Genomic DNA, 17,843 nt, shown 5'->3' with positions numbered 1-17,843 from the left:
TTACTCACTGCAACTACCACTATTTATTAATAAACAAAAGATGGATAATTGCCTAATAGCTCCCTCATTTCTCCCCTTTAGATAATTGAATTATATTAAACTCAATAATCATTATTTGATATTTATAAAGCTTTTTATATATTTTATTTCTTATTATATCTTTACTTATAAATCATTACTTAAACTGTGCACCACAGCATGCTATTTCAGCCACCAACTGCCTCATTTTTCTCCAAATATCAATGCTATTTAGTCCCAGTTGCCCTAGAGCAAATTACTGATTTAGAAGTCAGGTGCCCGTTTCTGCAGACGGGTACTTCGCCAATTACCAGATCAAATCAAGTCAAGCCCCATGTTGGAAAAAAACTGCTATGTTGTTCACGTCACAAAACATTTTTTAGCAGAAGCAAGCAGAAATTACGATGTTTTTTATCGTTTCAAGATAAATATCAGTCCTGATTTAAGGAAACATAGATAAAATATTTACTCTTATAAAAAATTTTTATTAAAAAAAAATGAAAAGTGTTTTTTTTTGGGGGGGTTTAGGTGTTTTTCTTGTTCGTCCACAACCTGTCCACATAATTTTTTTAAAAAATTGCCTCAACCTTGACGCATAATTTTAAAAACATTTCCGCACAGCTATTAGTTTTAATCGTAAGATATTGAAATTGATTGTGGGATCATTTCAGAATTTCATTTTTTTTCCCTTTTATTCCAGGTTTGTCGGTGGTTGTCTGGTTCATCGTATGGATTTTTCTTGTGTATGAATCTCCAAATGAGCATCCCCATATTACACAAGAAGAATTAGATTACATAACTGAGAAAGTAGAACACAAAGCAGATACTGCGGTAAAATATTCTTATACGAATAAAAACTGGCGTTTCTTTCTTACTCTGTAAAAAAAATTTCGTGTACCTTAACTCCCAAAGGGTGGACAGCAAAGCGTTGTTTCACTGAATATTAAGACGAATCGAAAATAGACTTACTTAATTTTAAATCACTCACCTTCTAATCATTCTTACCCACTGTATGTCAGATTTCTATAAATGCCATTGAGTAGCTGTATTAGTGAAAGAACGTTTTAACTTAATTTTTTTTTCAAATAAGATACGTGTTTAACCAATACCTCCTAGAAAAGAGAAGGCCTTAGCACGGGTTACCATAAACAAGAAATTTGATCCTTTAGTAGTCCAAACGTAATGACATCTTTCGTATTTTCCACCGCTACGCAACTTGGCAGCCCAAACGTAGTGGCATCTTTCTTCTTTTTAATCGACTGCGCAGTTTATGTTCGTCACGTCGAACTACTAAATTGATCCGTGCTGAGGCCTTCGTTCCTCTAGGAGGTGATGGTTTAACCCTTTCCGGAACAGTGTAGCCGGGTTGGCAACACTAATTCAACAAATGTTACAAACCACTAGAAATGTAAAACTAATTGAGTTTAAACATTTAGCAATCACTACTCTTTTAAGCAGGTGTCCAATAAAATCAAAACACTGGGACTCTTTTTATCAACCTCGTAGCTACCACACTGCCTACTGACCACAAAGACTCACACAATGATAAATAAATCATGATGGATGGGATAGGGGCAGCTTTGCGGCCCAGATGGCCAGCTAGCATAACTAAAGAAGAAGAGGATTCTTCAAACAGCAAGGAGCTAAAGTCGTTTCACTAAAATTACAGTCTAATGTCGCACTTGCTAAGGTTCTGCCTGACTAAAATTTTCAATACAAATTTCCTGTTCTGAATTAGACAAAAGACACCCGGTTTCTGAGTGGTAGCGCTTTGCGCTCCTGTGCCACAGGTCCTGGGTTTCATCTTCGAGCCGGGCAAGGTTGACTCAGCCTTTCATCCCTTCAGTGGGTCGATAAATGAGTACCAATCTTGCTTGGGAACTAAGCACTGGGGGTTTCGCGTTCGGCTGACCACCTAACCGGAACATCTGCTCCTGCACCCCAGATCCCAAAGTCAAGAAAACTGAGATGGGCACAGTCATCACCTCCTACATCCTAAAGCCTCCACACGGTTTCTTATAGGTAGTCTGAGCAGATTATATAGAAAGCGATCCACTTGTGCGCATGAACCCAAATTCAGTTTTAAAAGTACTTGAGAGAAATCTGTCACATATATTTGAGAATTGAATCTGTAGTGGTAGACAAGTAAATAAAACAAACCAATTATATTTATAAATTAAACAAATTTTTAGACATATATTTGCTACCACTTTCAAATTTTTAATAGATTTCATATTAAATGGCTCTTTAACTAATTGATTTACCTTCATAGTGCTGTGATCGGACTACTTACAAAAAGCTGTGTGGAGGCTTTCAGTTATAGGAGGCGTTGGCACAGTAGGCCTTGGCCCAGTATGGGCTGTCGAGCCACTGAGTTTAGTTTAGTTTTAATTCGACAAAAAAAGCTAAATTTTGGTAGTTGTATTTTTTCTGTTTTAGTCCGATTTTTTTTTATGTTAAAATAGCCCTCAGAAAATAAATACTGTGTAAGCTTTAGATCCTTTAAATAATTCCTCTGCAGAAAATTTCAAGGTTGTTCAGGGTCATTTCTTAAGTTAAAAGTAAATATGTTTGAAGTTATTTAACTAAAGAAAGCTACTACACCTCTAAAGTTTTGTTTTGCTATATTATTGATATACTTCTGTCTAGTAATTGACATTCACTCGTTTCCATGGGGCAAAGAGACTTTTTAGCTTTATGATGAATCAAAGTTGGTGAAAAATGCAGTTATTAGAGCTTTTCAACCCTAAATCTTTAAAAGCAGGTTTTTCATGATTACAAAATCTATATATATATTTCTCTTACACGGCGATAAAAAAAAGCCTCATTACAACTCTCCGAATGGCAACGCTAGAAAACCAACCAATAATTGCCGCTAAAAATGTCACATGCCAAATCTAGGTTGGGTGGCTCAACATATAGCGCTTCTAAAAACGGAAACTGAAATAACCAGAGTGTAAAATATTATGTGCTTATGCGCATCGTATTTTTTGCTAAATAATTTATTTATTATATATAAGTTTATAGATGGTAACGAGAAGAGTTTTGTGGTTGCTATGGTGACTAATTAGAAGGTAAATTGTTTTTTTGAGTGAGTGTGAGATTTGTTTTTTGGAACTGCGATGCTGTAATTTTATTGTTTAGTTAATAAATCTTCCTTTTATATTAAACGTGATAGTAGTTTCCTTAATTATTTGATTCGAAGTCCTTGGAGTTTTATTTGAGGTCAGTTTATTTTGTATTTTTTGACAAGAGAGAGCATTCTCACCAAACGAGATTTCTTCCGAAATTCAATGTTTTGTATATGCAGGGTTTTTCCATTGCAATTTCTCTTATTTAAATTTTTAATACACTTAATTATAGCCAAAATTTTAACCTTTTTAAAGAGATATCAGTTTTAGAAATTTTATCTTAAGATTTTATACTATAGCACATTTCTAATAGGTTTAACGAATTACATGTCATTTATTTGAATTCAAATTTATTTTAATGACTTAGTATTTACTAAAAAGATGTAATTTTTTTTTTTTTAAAAAAAAGTTGTTACATGGATTTGAATGATTGTTTTGAATTCTTAGAATTTTGTGCATTTGCAAAGTACTCAAGTTAGTAGCGAGCGAAGCGAGCTTGGTTTGCGAAGCAAACCATATAAAATTGCGTAGCAATTTTCGGGGGTTGGCGAGCGTTAGCGAGCAGGGGGGCACAGCCCACTAGTATTATAATAATAACTACAAGAGCATATCACTGGTTCAAAACTACAACGACACTTCTGCACTCACTTCTCATGTTATTTCAATGAGAAGTGAATGCTGAAGTGTCGTTTTAGTTTTGAACCAGCGATACGTTATTGCATATCTGCCAACTTTTAATCCCTTCCATTATCATTTTTCCCAGTGGTATTAAAATGGAATTAAAACTTCAATTTTAAGCAAACAAATACGTTATATATAAGCAAACTTATATTGACACCTGTGATAGTAACGCATATTAATATATGTGCTTAATTTTTGTTAGAATAGTGGTGATCAAAATCATTTAAAAATTAAGTTTATAAAAGAAAAAAATAGTATATATTTACTACCACTTTAAATATGAAAGCAAAATCTTCCGGAAAATCCGGAAGAGTTGACAGGTATGTTATTGTATACATTGTACATCATCACTTAGCAGTGAAAATAATTGATAGATTGATGAATGTCTAAAATGAAGTAGAACTATGATCTACATTCTAGAACAACCATGTTCCTCATTGTGACTGCCAACGAGAACTGCTATTATCTGACTTGTTAGCAACTTAGATGAGTCATATTTCATGTTGACCCATGATTGTTTATAGGAACTCTCATTATGTGTCTTTTCTTACTGAAACATAAAACTGACACTGGCTTACGTTGTTCAAAGGACATAAGCTGTCATTACTGTTGGTGTGTGAGCTTTTGCTATTATTCGTGATTTTTAAGAACTGGCTGATTACTGATAAATGTCATTAACAGCGTCTTTTTTCTGGCAAATTGGGTCAAAAAATAAGCTTATTTTTGAGAAACAAATTTCTGTTAAAATCGATTATATAAACTCAAATCAAGAGTCAAAACTATTACAATTATTGATTTTATGAAATAATTTTTATTTAGAGCAAAAACAATTGCATTTTGACTTAAAGTTGACTTTTCTACTAAGCTACTGAAAACAAAATTCACGTATTTTCCTCCGTAACAGAAAAGCGCCAAAGCCTTTCGCAATCATACCTCTAATGAACTACCAGAGCCATCTGTTAGAAACATTGTAAACTAAAGAAAGAAAAAATTCGGGTAAATCATTGCAGTCGCACGCAAATCATCAGTCGCTCGGGCAAAATAGGGAAGGCCCCTTTTCAAGTACCCGAACGGTGTTCGGTCAAAAGTGGGAAGTGGTTAATATCGTCCGCATACGTATCACTGATTATAATTTATTTCTGCTGAATAAATACTTCATATTTTTCCTGGTTCCTGCCTTCTTTTCAAGCCCATGCGTGTTAAGTTTCAAGCTGTTAACTGAGAAAAACTTTAAAACGATGTTCTGCAGCTACAATATTATGAATTCTGAGGACAAACTCTTACAAATTCCCGTACAAGTATTTCAGAATGGTGAGGCATACAACAGGAAATATTGTTTTATAGTTTTTATTTGTCAGAACCACCAAACTTTTGAAATTTAATGGGGGGAAACAAAATGTTCTGGTTTCTATAGTAAACTTTGACAAACAATGCATTTCTGTGTACCTCTAATAAATTTCTGAAATCGTTAGTGATTCTTTATTCCTTCGGTAGAATGTTGACTGAAATGAAAGCACAACAGTTTCTTCAAAATCAACTAAAAACTAAAATTTATGAGATTGTTATGGAATTGTTTAATGTGTTCCCTAAACTTTATGCATTTAAATTTTTCTATTTATCTTAAAAAATTTACAATTTATATCAGTGTAATAATCTCTACCTTACTTAATTTTTCTCTCCCGGAAATTTAAAATAAATTTTTGATTTTGCAGGCAGTTGAAATTCCCTGGAAATCAATATTGACATCCGTTCCTTTCTGGGCGCTTCTGTTTGCACATTTCTGCAACAACTGGGGTTTTTATACGTTACTGACACAACTACCAACATATATGGCCAATGTGTTGTTCTTCGATATAGTTGAGGTAAAATTACATCTTGCAACTTCCTATAAAACTAATTATCGTAACTAAATTATCATTTATTAATACTGTTAAAGCCAAATTGCTTTACACCTTACAACGTTTGTTGAAGAAATATATTATTTATTGATATTATTGAGACAAAGTACTTAACATCTTACATTATTGAGATAAATGAGTAAGCACACCGGACAAAAAACTAGTCACCCTAAGAGAAATCATGAAAAACATCATTTAATAACAACATGTAACACCATCTCTGGACTTGATAACCACCTGGATTCGGTTAGGAAGTGAGTCCACAAGGTTTTGCAGGCACGTCGAATCCAGTTTAAACCACTCGCTGGGGATTTGATCACTCAAATCCACCCAATTGTGAGGATGCTGATTTCAGCGCTTTACCCGTTTTTCCAACATGTCCCACAAATTTTCAATGAGGTTTAAGTCAGGTGATTTTACAGGTCAATCGAGTGTTCGTAAAACCTGTCACATATTCATCCAGCCTGATGAACTTTGCCTTTGCATATTTAAAAATAGGGTTATAGACAGCATACTCTTCATGAAGATGTTGACTGAAAGAAAACACCTGAACACCCAGAATGTTTAAATAAATATGTTAGTTCATGTTATTGGTCACCTCAGTGAGGTAGCCCAATTCACAATAAGAAAAACACCCCTAAAACATGACAGACCCACCTCCGGTTTAAACCATGACCTTGCACACAGTCAAGATGAAATGCTTGATTGGGTCTTCGGTGCACTCGACGACGTGCGTCATTTTAATAAAAGCAAAAACGTGATTCGCCAGACTATTTTACATTCCGCCAGTCAGCAAATGTCAAAATTCAGACTTCTAGCACACTGAAGTCGAGCAGATTTATAAGTCTGTGTGAGCAATGGCCTCTTACTAGGTGTTCGACTCCAAATGTTGGCGCATTACCCATTTTGCCATGTCCCATTTGTCATGTCCCATTGCGACAGGAGCATGCAGCTCCTGTCGCAATGTTTTCTCACTAACAGGTTGAGATGGATCGTCATTCACTAACTGAAGCAATCCTGTCGGGTTTGGAAGCGATTTTGTTTGTCAAGTCGTGAAACACATCCCTTTCATGCAGGATCTTCTTTCCGACCACAATTCTGACGTCGTCTTCGTGATCACGTGCATTGCACACTGCTTATAGACGCGTTGAACAGTCCGCATCGAACCACCAATAAATCCAGCAATTTCACTTTCCGTATGACCATGGGACGGCCAAACAAAATTGCCCCTTTTTGCCACTCTGTCACATCCTTGCACTTACTCAGATTTACACAAAATTTCCGCTTAAAACAAAATTATCTCACTGATGGTTATTTGTCTTAGATCATGTTGAGGCAATGCGCACGCAGTTGAGCACGTCATTTGACGACTGCGTCATCAAACGAAACGTAACGATTCATCGGTACTTGCACGCCAGGGTCACTAATTTTTTGTCAGGTGAGCTAATTTTGCAAAGTTATTACATTTACTTTACATTTTGAAACGTTTTGCAACACAAGAACTAAATTATTTTTCATTCATATTCTGGTCGAATTGCACAACATCTTTCTTAAAAGAGTTAGATTATTGCGTATTGATATTAAGGTTAGACTGCTTTACATCTTGCGACGTTACTTGAAAAAAAAACTAAATTATTATTTTTCTTATAACATATTTAAGTCAAATGACATAACCTCTTACAACGTTTCTTGTAAGAACTAAATTATTATGTATTGATATTAAGGTCAATTTACATCTTGTGACGTTTCCTGAAAGAGCTAAATTTTCATTTATTTATATTTAGATCAAATGACATAACTTTTGACAACGTTTCTTGAAAGCACTAAATTACTATTTATTAATATTAAGGTCAAATTACTTTACATCTTGCAACGTCTCTCGAAAATTAAATTATTAATTATTGATATTGTTCAGGTAAAAAGTATAGTGATAAAAACTTTTTCTTAATAATAAAATTCGACAATGTTCTTCTCAAGAAAGAAAAATTCAGAGAAAAGGTACCTTTTTCTTCGTTTTTTTAATTGTTATTCCTCAGGAACTATTCAACCGAATTCGTCCACATTTTGCATATTTAGAATACGAAATTCGCAGTTTCAATAAACGAAGCGAATCGTATAATGCAAAATTTGTATTGAAGCTTTTAAATTAGCTATGATCAAGTACGCTGTATCTAAATTTGACAATTAAGGTTGATTTCTGCACCGTCATAAAACGCCAAGCCAAAATTACAATAGCATACCAGCCAACTCTTCCGGATTTTCCTGAAGATTTTATTTTCATATTTAAAGTGGTAGTAAGTATATACTATTTTTTTCTTTTATAAACTTAATTTTTAGATGATTTTGATCACCACTATTCTTACAAAAATTAATCACATATATTAATAAGCGTTACTATCATGGTTGTTAACTTAAGTTTTCTCAAATACAACGTATTTGTTTGCTTAAAATTGAAGTTTTAATTCCATTTTAATACCACTGGGGAAAATGATAATGGCAGGTATGCAATAGATTCTACTGTCGTTTAACGCCACGCTTATTTTACATGGTTTGCCCGTCAGGCCAAACTGTAATTAACTACAAACTAAATTTGCAATTATTAGAGAGGCTTAGCATGACATATCTGAAAAAAAGTGGTGAATTGTATAAGCCTACGAATTGTTTAAAAGTAGTGGTGGATAAAAACCTGGTAAATTGAATTTATTAAACCAAGAATTACAAGTAAATATTGAATAAATTTTCTGCAATTCCATAAAAGAGGGTAAATTTTATAGTTCTATATTATGTTATACGCTATCAGCCAGCTGTTTTTCGCGGCCTATGTGAAAGGTCAGTGTCAGCCACCGGTGGTTGACGCAGCCTAAATGTAATTTCAGTGTCTGCCACCGGTGGTTGGCGCGACCTAAAGGGAAAGTCCAGTGTCAGCCACCGATGGCTGACGCGGCGCTCAACGTGTTAAGGTCATTAAGGTGGAAGGATTGCTTTTGTTCTTGTTTTCCAGTGGAGCCATCTATATCCATTAATTCGACTTCACCTATACGTCACACCTATGCGTCACACTTGCTTATAAGCTGGACCTATTCATACACACACCCACAGCTGATTTACCCATTAAGCAAAACTAAGCCATAGCCTGGGGACCCCAATTATTTTTTTAAAATAAATTTTGAAAAATTAAGAGAACAATGATTTTTTTTAATAAAAAATCACTTTCAAATATATAAAATACGATATATTAATAAAATACGATATATTAATGAAATACGATAATTTATTTGGAGGTTTCTCAGAAATTTTCCTTGCAAACTCCTCCACTTCTCCTCCGCAAACTCCTCCACTTCTTTAATAAATTGGCAGCGATTTAAATTGTAAAACTCGAAGAATAAGGATAGTTACGCCAAATCTCTAGAAGAGAAACCACGAATTAAATGAAATAAAGTTGCGTTTTATATGATACTTCGATTTTTTGTTGTGTAATGTGACAAAATTTACTAAAATAAAAATTATTGAACTGAAAATAACTTATATTTCGTCACCACTAGAAAGTTATTTGTTGCAAAGCGGAGAAAGTTAGCATCCCTGCAGTTATAAGTGAATTGAAAGCAATAAGAAAGTAAAAATGCCAACTGCTCTGAATTCGACACTATATATTTTAAAACAACGGTAACGAGCTAAAACTAACATTTGCGCAATTTCGGTTAATTTTGCAAACTTTTTAAAAGGCTCAACAAAGGATAATTGTAGTCACAGTCATATTATTGCTCAAAGCCTTTAGGCCCCGAAGGAGCCTTTTACCTTTTCATCTTGATTTGAGAAGTCATGAAGTAATTTTCATAATTTTGAACTATTTGCTGCATTGGCTGAATCGCATCACCAATAAAATATAAGAATTAAGAACTGTTAGATCAATAACTGCAACTCCAATCGATGAAGTGTTATAATTTAAATTTATAAGTACCAAAAAAGGTTAAGGATAAATTGATTTATATCTGATCTAATCTAAGATCTGATATTATAATCTGCAATTAACATTTCTGCTTTAAAAATATTGTCGCAGTTTGCGGCTCAGCATTTTTGTGCTTTTTTATAGAATTTTGTGCTAAGTGTTATTTACAAGTTGAATGCCACGCTAATTTTACATCGCTTGCCCGTCTGGCCAAACGGTAAATAACTACTAACTAAATTGGCATTTATTAGACAGATTTCGTTAGTTTTTTAAAAGGTTTAGCATGACATATCAGAAAAAAAGTGGTGAATTATGTAAGCCTACGAATTGTTTAGAAAGAGCCGTGTCCAAAAATCTACTAAATTGAATTTATTAAACCGAGAATCACAATTAATAAATTACCACTTTAAAATATATATTCGCTCTCCCGACCAAGTTGGCATCTCTGTGTACATAAATAAAACTATTTTTGTGTGTATCGCATTCATTTCTTCAAACCATTTTAGTAACGATAATAATGTTTCCAAAAAATTAAAAATTTACTCTGTTTCTAATAATCTTGGCTTCGCCGGTCACTGGTGACACTCGTGGCAATCAGCGTGCTAAACTGAAACCATTGAGCAAATTATGCTCGCTTTCATCTGCATTAGGTTTCCTTATTTGCGAGTTTTATCAAGAAAGTTATAACTTCATTTGAAATATTTTTGATAAAATTAAACTACCACTCTTTGGGAAAAAAAATTTTATATATAATTTTTAAATTTCTTATATACGTAACATGTAGCGTTTCATTCATTTTTTAATGACATGAATTACTAGCTGGAAATTAAGCTGGTAATGTTATACGATAAGAGTAGAGCCCGTGAATAAGACAGGCCGAATTATCATTTATTGTAGGAGTTAACATAGGCACAGCGAATAAATATTTTCAAGTGGTAGTTTATTAATTGTAATTCTTGGTTTAATAAGTTCGATTTAGTAGATTTTAATCCACCACTATTTTTAAACAATGCGTAGGCTTATAAAATTCACCACTTTATAGTACTTATTACATGCGTTACACTTTAAAATGCAAGCAAATATTGTCAACTATTTGCAAAATTTACTTTGTAGTTATTTACCCTTTTTTAAATTATTTTGGAGTGTCCAGAGCAGTTGGCATCTCTGTAATAACATAACTAATACTAACATAACATTAACTTCCGCACTTGATTGCTCCAATATTGCTTGATAGGTCAGCTCTGATAGTATAGGAGCCTTAAATAAGAGGAAATTAATGAATGACGAATAAACTCAGTACCGGTCATCGGTGACCCCCCCCCCCTCATGGCATTCAACATGTTAAAGTTTCAGAGAGGATCTTTAATTTAAAATCTGTGTGTATATCTTTGTTTCGAATAAAATATGGGAATCCCCAAATTTTTCTTTGTAATTTATTTAGGAAGACATTAAGTTTTTTAGCATTTACGTTACTGTAATTGCATCAGACGAGGGATGCATAAGTATTTATAGGATTGGTCCATGTCTTTTTTCCCCTTTATGCCAAGTTCTCTGCCAGTGGAAATAAATGAAAAGGTTTGGGCATTAATTTCGAACAGTTAGAACACCAGATTTCAAAATCATGTATTTTTGTCTATAGTTTATGAATGGCGTTTGTAACAGATCTAGATTTGACAGTAACCCACCCCTGTTGCAAACTAAGCAGTAAGGCTGTTATAATCATCGCCATCGATAAGAAAATCGTAAGTGTAAATTATTTATAATATTAGGCGGAGAATACTACCCTGGAATAACTCTTATTATTCTATTGGATGAGAGAATATCGTTTATTTTACTTTTAAAATATCTGTTTTTTAAGTAGTTTATGAGAAAAATTAAGTCAGTTGGAATATTTAAGTTTTTTAATTTATTGATAAGACCACCATGCCAGCCTCGGTCAAAGACTTAAGTAACATCTAACATCAGGAAGGCCAAAATTTGTTTATTTCTAAGCTTCTGTCCAATGAACTCTAGAATTCGTTGTTGTTGTCGAGCCCCCATCCAAAACCATATTGTTTATCGGGTAGCATGTGTGGGTGGGATTTAAATCTGTTTTAAATGGAGGTTTCAAATATTTTACTAAGTGTTGGTAATAAGCAAATAGATCTGTGATTATAGAGCATAACTGGATCTTTAAGAGGTTTGGGAACGAGTATAATGGTAGCTTAATTCCATAGCGTAACTGTAATGATGTGCCATTTTATATAAGCATTCGAATTACTTAGTAGTGGTGAGTAAAAATCCCATAGATTAAATTACTGAACCAAGAATGTTGTTGTTATTGTAGTCGGTTATTAACCCCTTGGGTACGGGGGATTCATAAAAGCATTCGTACAAAATCAGAATCAGGATGTAAATAAATAAAAAACGGTAACTTAAATGTAGGTGTTGCTAATTTGACACACTTACTTTGCTTTTACTCTAATTATTGTTAGTTTAATCATATATATTATTGATGTTAGTTCAAAGTATAACTAAATAATATTATTTTGAACTAAAGTAATGGTGAATTAAATAAATCAAACACTTATAACTCCGCCCACAAATATACTGCTAAAGAACTACTTTGGTTATCAGTTTTATCTTTTCACCCTGATTTATACGGCTTTATGCTGGCACGTATTTGTGACAGTCGGCGCAAAAGGGCTAAGGCAGAGGGGGCATCTAAAGCCATTAATTCGACTTCGTCACACCCATACATCATATCCGTTTATGGAGCGGACCCATTCATACATCCGTTCATTCGTCCTCAGATAATAATTTTGACCTGAATTCATCTCCAACTCAAAACCCCCAGTGGCATTGATTTTCTATGGAAACATGGAGGACTTAGTGACCCGAAAAAGTTGACGTACGCCAGTTACCAGTTATAACACTGGATGTCTTCGGCCGGCTGGATTCGAACTTCCGTTATCATAAACGTGAGTCCAGCACCCTGCCAATCAGGCTATCCCGGCCCACTGAACCAAGAATAATACATTAAAATACTACCACTAGAAAATATTTATCCCCCTATTCAAAGCTAATTGACATTACTTTGATAAACATGGAGGAAGGCAAAACATCTGGCCATGGATAGAGTTAAATGGAGAGCTATGATAGAAGCTCCAATTCGGAGAGAAGAGGAATGTGTATGTGAAACTAATTAGCATAATTCAAGAAACCCCTCGGACCTTTAAGCTTGACTATTAGTCAGAGATGCCAACTTGCTCCGGACAGCAAATATATATTTTAAAGTGGTAGTTTATCAATTGTGACTCTTGGTTTAATAAATTCAATTTAGTTGATTTTTATCCACCACTATTTCTAAATAATTCCTAGGTTTATATAATTCACCAATTTGTAGTACTGAAGACCTGCTTTACCTTTTAAAAAACAAGCAAAAACAGTCAAATATTTGCTAAATTTACTTTGTAGTTATTTACCGTCTTTTGAATTACTTTGGCTTGTCCGGAGCAGTTGGCATCTCTGTATTAGTATATTAATCCGCTCATTTGTTCTTTTTTGCGCACTGTACACGATAACTACAATAGTTATGGCTCTTCTTAGATAAAATTTGGTTCCCAATTTTTCTTATCCTCAAAGGCTGAAAGAAAAATTTAAATATGTGACTTTTAAGTGCTTCGTAAAAAACACTTCCAAAAAAATTGAACTAGATTTTCTTGATTCCATTGCAGTTTTGTAGTAATAAAAATATGCAAAATATTTATATATATATATATATATATATATATATATATATATATATATATATATAATCATCAATTATATTAGTAAGCACTCTTTTGCGGATATAATCGTGTGGGCTGATGAAAAGATGGTATCTTTTTTCTCCGGTTTTTTTTTTTAAAAAAAAATTCATCTCTTTTTTTTTTTTAATCAGTTGTTTGTTATTTTTTTTAATTATTATTCCCCCCCCCCCTTTCTTCATATGTCTATAATTTTCCTTTGTTTTATCTTCATTTGAAGAGTTTCAATCAATCATAAATTAAATAAAATCAATTTAGTTACATTTTGCAGTATACTTTACAATACTTAACTGTATTTTGTTTACTGTTACGCGACTTAACTTGAAAATTGTAACACATTTTTAGTCTGTTGAGCCGATTTTCATTGCCTAAAAATAGGCAGTGGAACTTATCGTAATTTTTGTATTTTCTTTTTCCTGTAACAAAATATAACCCTAAAAATAATAACGATAACAGAAGAAAGTTGGAACAGTTGTAATAAATTGATTGCCTTTTTTTGCGAATTAAATGATCTAAAAATCTTTTATTTTGCTACTTCTCACAAAACAAATTTCAGAGTTACACTCGTATAAAACATTGTTTTTTTAATGCTCGATTAACTCGTTCGTAAAATCTTTTCTTTCGACAGAATGGGCTAATATCATCACTGCCATTCATAGTTGGAGTTCTAGTAGCCACTCTTGCCAGTATTATTGCAGACTTGTTGAGAAAGAAGCAATTCCATATAACAACTATAAGAAAAATTATGTCGTCGATTGGTAAGATATTATTGACTTACCGTCACGCACAAAAAAATCTCCCTCAGTGTACACAAAAGAGGAAAAACTGTCAGGCAGTCCACACACTGAGAGAACGAGCGAAAAGTAAAAGGCATACGAAAAGCAGATTTCCATACTTTTGCCGTCGCCAATAGCCCATTGTGCAGCTCTAGTGTGACGTAAATTAACAACAACAACAACAACCATACTTTTGCATTACCATGCACACATCACCTCTGCGCGTCCTAATGCAAAAGTATAGGAATTCGCTACCTGTATGCCTCTTTCTTATGGCTTGCTTGCTCAGTGTGTGGCCTGCCTTAGTAAAACCATTTCATTTTATCATGTTTTGAGGAGGAAGAAAAAAATCCTTGGAACGTGCAAAGCTGGAAAAAATTAAAAATTGGTATCGATTTCTTAGTCTTAGCTTTTACTTCAGAATTAAAATATCATAAAAGCTGGAAAGCTGAAAATGTCAATTGGTGATAAAACGGAAGGAAAATTTGCTTGTTTTAAGAGACGATAATAATTTGCATTGACATCAGGCAAAGAGCTCCACTTGCAATTTGTGCACTTTAGCTAGTCGCAAACTGTTCGAATGACTATAAATTCCGCATGTAGCGGACTAGAAAGAATTGAAACTATAAATTAGCACATAGAGCTCCAAGGAAATTTGATCCTCTTACCTAATCGAAAAGTTAACGGAATTATGATTGGTGATAAATTCCTTTTTAGCAATAAAATCATAATAAATTATGTTTAATGGCTGCCAGAAACAGATTGAAGCTAGAATTGTTATTCATCACAGAGCTCCACAAGACAGAGCTCTGTTTTGAACACTCAAGTGAGTCAAAAGTGGCCGGAATTATAATAGACGACAAACTCTCTTTGGCGATAATTCTGCTTGTAGCTGTCAGAAAATAGCTGTCAGAAATCTGCTGTAGCTGTCATTCTGCTTGTCAGAAAATAATTAAAAAGTGAATTGTAATTTGACACCGGGATCCAATAGAGATTTTCTTGCTCTAGATTGTTCGGAAAGTGCTCGAAATTTCGATAGGGCCCACAAATCAAGAACGATGTTAAATATTAATAAAAATAATTGTGGACATGAAAATTAGATTTTAATTTTTTTGTTTGGCAAGTACTAAAACTAAAGCAATTTTATAAGCACATATCCATTGCATCAGACATTGGAAGGAAAACGAGTCGTTTAACGACGTTGAAAATGATGAGTTGGTACCAGTCCTTCATAATTCGAGTTGTTGTTGTTTTTTTATGCCGCACTAGAGCTGCACAATGGCCTGAGAATGATCCGAAGACATGCCGTCACAATTTTCGTCCTCTGCAGAGGGGATGGCACCCTCGCTTCTGTAGCCCGACGATCGGCGCTCGAAGTCAAGCGCTTTACTGTATAACAGTTTAACGAAGACCAATACGGCACACCCTCGGTCCCTTCGTAGACTGATCCAAGTGGTCACCCACTCGCACACTAACCGCAGTCAGTGATGCTTGACTTCGGTGTTCTAATGGGAACCGTGTTTTAACGATCAGTCCACTGCGGGACTAATCAACACCTCCTAGAAGTAGAAAGGCCTCAGCACGGATCAATTTAGTAGTCCGATGTGATGAAGTTAACTGCGCAGTAGACGAAAAATAAGAAAGATGTCATTACGTTAGGGGTACTAAGCTGCGCAGTGGTTGAAAATACAAAATATGTCATTACGTTTGGACTACTAAGGGATATTTATGGTAACCCGTGCTGAGGCCTGTTCTTTCTAGGAGGTGTTGGACTAATTCGAGTTGACTACTTGGGGAAAATATTTTGAACCGAAATATTTGACTTTTTTGACAGCTTTCTTTGTTCCTGCTGCATGTTTGCTGTTGATTCCAGCTGTAGGTTGCAGGCCAGCAGCCATCATTGCTCTGTTCACTCTTGCAAACGCGTTCAGCACCTTCAAGTACTCTGGTTACCTCATAACCAACATGGACATGGCACCTAAATACGCCGGTAAGTACTTTTGAAACAGCCTTCAAAATACCAATGTTCTTAACTAGAACATAACACCTGCAATATTCTTAATCCTTCAAACCGGATCTTCAAAATTGGGCCAACACTTTTGCCATTCAAAATCTTTCGAAACATTTATTGCTGAAAGAAAAATGGTTCACATGAAGTTAGAGTCGAAGTGTTGTTGTTTTTGTTACTAATGCTACTTGCAAATATCAGCAAGACTGTAGAACTTATCTGCGAGCGGCGTGAGGATTAAGGGAATTAAACTTTTAAGGCAGAGAGTGCGTTTCTTGTTTTTCTACGGCTAAGAATACGACTTTCAACCACAGACATGCGTCACTGCCCGTTTTATAGGGAAACACATTCACGCACCTTTCATCCATCCTCTGATCGTAATTTTGATCTGAATCAAAGCCCTAGAGGTATTGATTTGTTAAGGGAGTTTGTGACCCTGGCAGATTTAACGTACAGCAGTCTTCCATTTTGTACACAGGGAGTCTTCGGCTGGCTGGGATCGAACTCGCGACCTTTTGAACATGAACCCAACTCCCTACCAAGTGTATCGTGGTATTTTGTAGAATAGAAGTTTTTTTGATCAATCTCTGTGCATTGGTCAGTCTAATAATTGATGGTTAAACTATGCTAGTGTCTGCAAGTTTTAGCTTCTTATTCTCCTCCACTTTCTTTTGTTAAACGCGAAGTAACTGACATCCCTAGTCTGAAGTCGTAGTATCTCAAAAATATTTTATTAGTGTTAGCAATGAGACCGGAAAGTGTAATCGTTTACAATATTTTCATTAAAGATAAGAGAAAGAATTATATGTACTGTTAGAAATGCTCCAAAACTACTTCTCTCAAAATGTTAATGTTTTCTTGAAAGGTTTGCGTTGATATCCATAATATCTGTACTTGATGTCGTGCAACCATGATATCGGTATTTAATGTGGTTTAACCACGATATCAGTACCTTGAGTCATAATACGCAACAATCTTAATAAAGTGTTAAATTGAACCACGCTTCCGTTCACTTCCGTTCACTTCGATCTGTAATTTCAGTATAATAAAATTATTTAATTTAATTGCTGCGATGGGACTCGACTTAGCACTATTTTAAGGTTTTGTGCAAATTTGAACGATATTATGCACAGCAGAAACTTCTACGGATTCTATGTAGTATTTTATATTTTTGTTTAAAATGGTAGTAACATTTATATATTTCCTTTTAATAATTTGATATTTAAATTAAATTTAGTATTTTGATCGTCACATGTAAAAGAATCAGTTAATTATATTAATTATGCAGGTTTTCAACTTTTTACGCTTTGTGAAAAAAAAATTTCCAGTGGTAGCAAATTTTATGTTTCAATCTATGATTCTTCACTAGGTAAATTTGATTTAAAGTTATTTTCCACTCCACTACATGCAAATGGTTCAAACGCTCATATAGGGAATCACATTCTTCCAGTTCTTTCAAGGGGGCCTCCCTGGGTGAGCGATATCGCCCGCCAAACTCTGCGCGAAGCGTGGATGTGGCGGGCTTGAATCCCACTGTAACCTTCTCAGAATTTTTCTATCTGTCCTTCTACTTTATTTTACAACCGTCGTTGAACAG

At 34.4% G+C, this 17,843-nt stretch overlaps 1 protein-coding gene across 1 annotated transcript in view; it reads left to right on the top strand.

The window, feature by feature from the left end:
• Positions 1 to 17,843, top strand: part of LOC122271277 (putative inorganic phosphate cotransporter) — a 34,643-nt gene that overhangs the window by 10,478 nt on the left and 6,322 nt on the right. The window contains exons 5-8 of the mRNA XM_087160683.1: positions 719 to 849; positions 5,543 to 5,692; positions 14,091 to 14,220; positions 16,073 to 16,228. Of these exons, the coding sequence (XP_087016809.1) occupies positions 719 to 849; positions 5,543 to 5,692; positions 14,091 to 14,220; positions 16,073 to 16,228 (567 nt within the window). The remainder of the gene's footprint in view (positions 1 to 718; positions 850 to 5,542; positions 5,693 to 14,090; positions 14,221 to 16,072; positions 16,229 to 17,843) is intronic.

The sequence above is a fragment of the Parasteatoda tepidariorum genome, chromosome 4 (assembly GCF_982258835.1).
Source record: "Parasteatoda tepidariorum strain Cologne lab strain chromosome 4, Ptep-v5.0, whole genome shotgun sequence".
Lineage (NCBI taxonomy): Eukaryota > Metazoa > Arthropoda > Arachnida > Araneae > Theridiidae > Parasteatoda > Parasteatoda tepidariorum.
The sequence above is the reverse complement of the archived record's forward strand: the minus strand, read 5'-3'. Positions and strand labels throughout refer to the sequence as shown.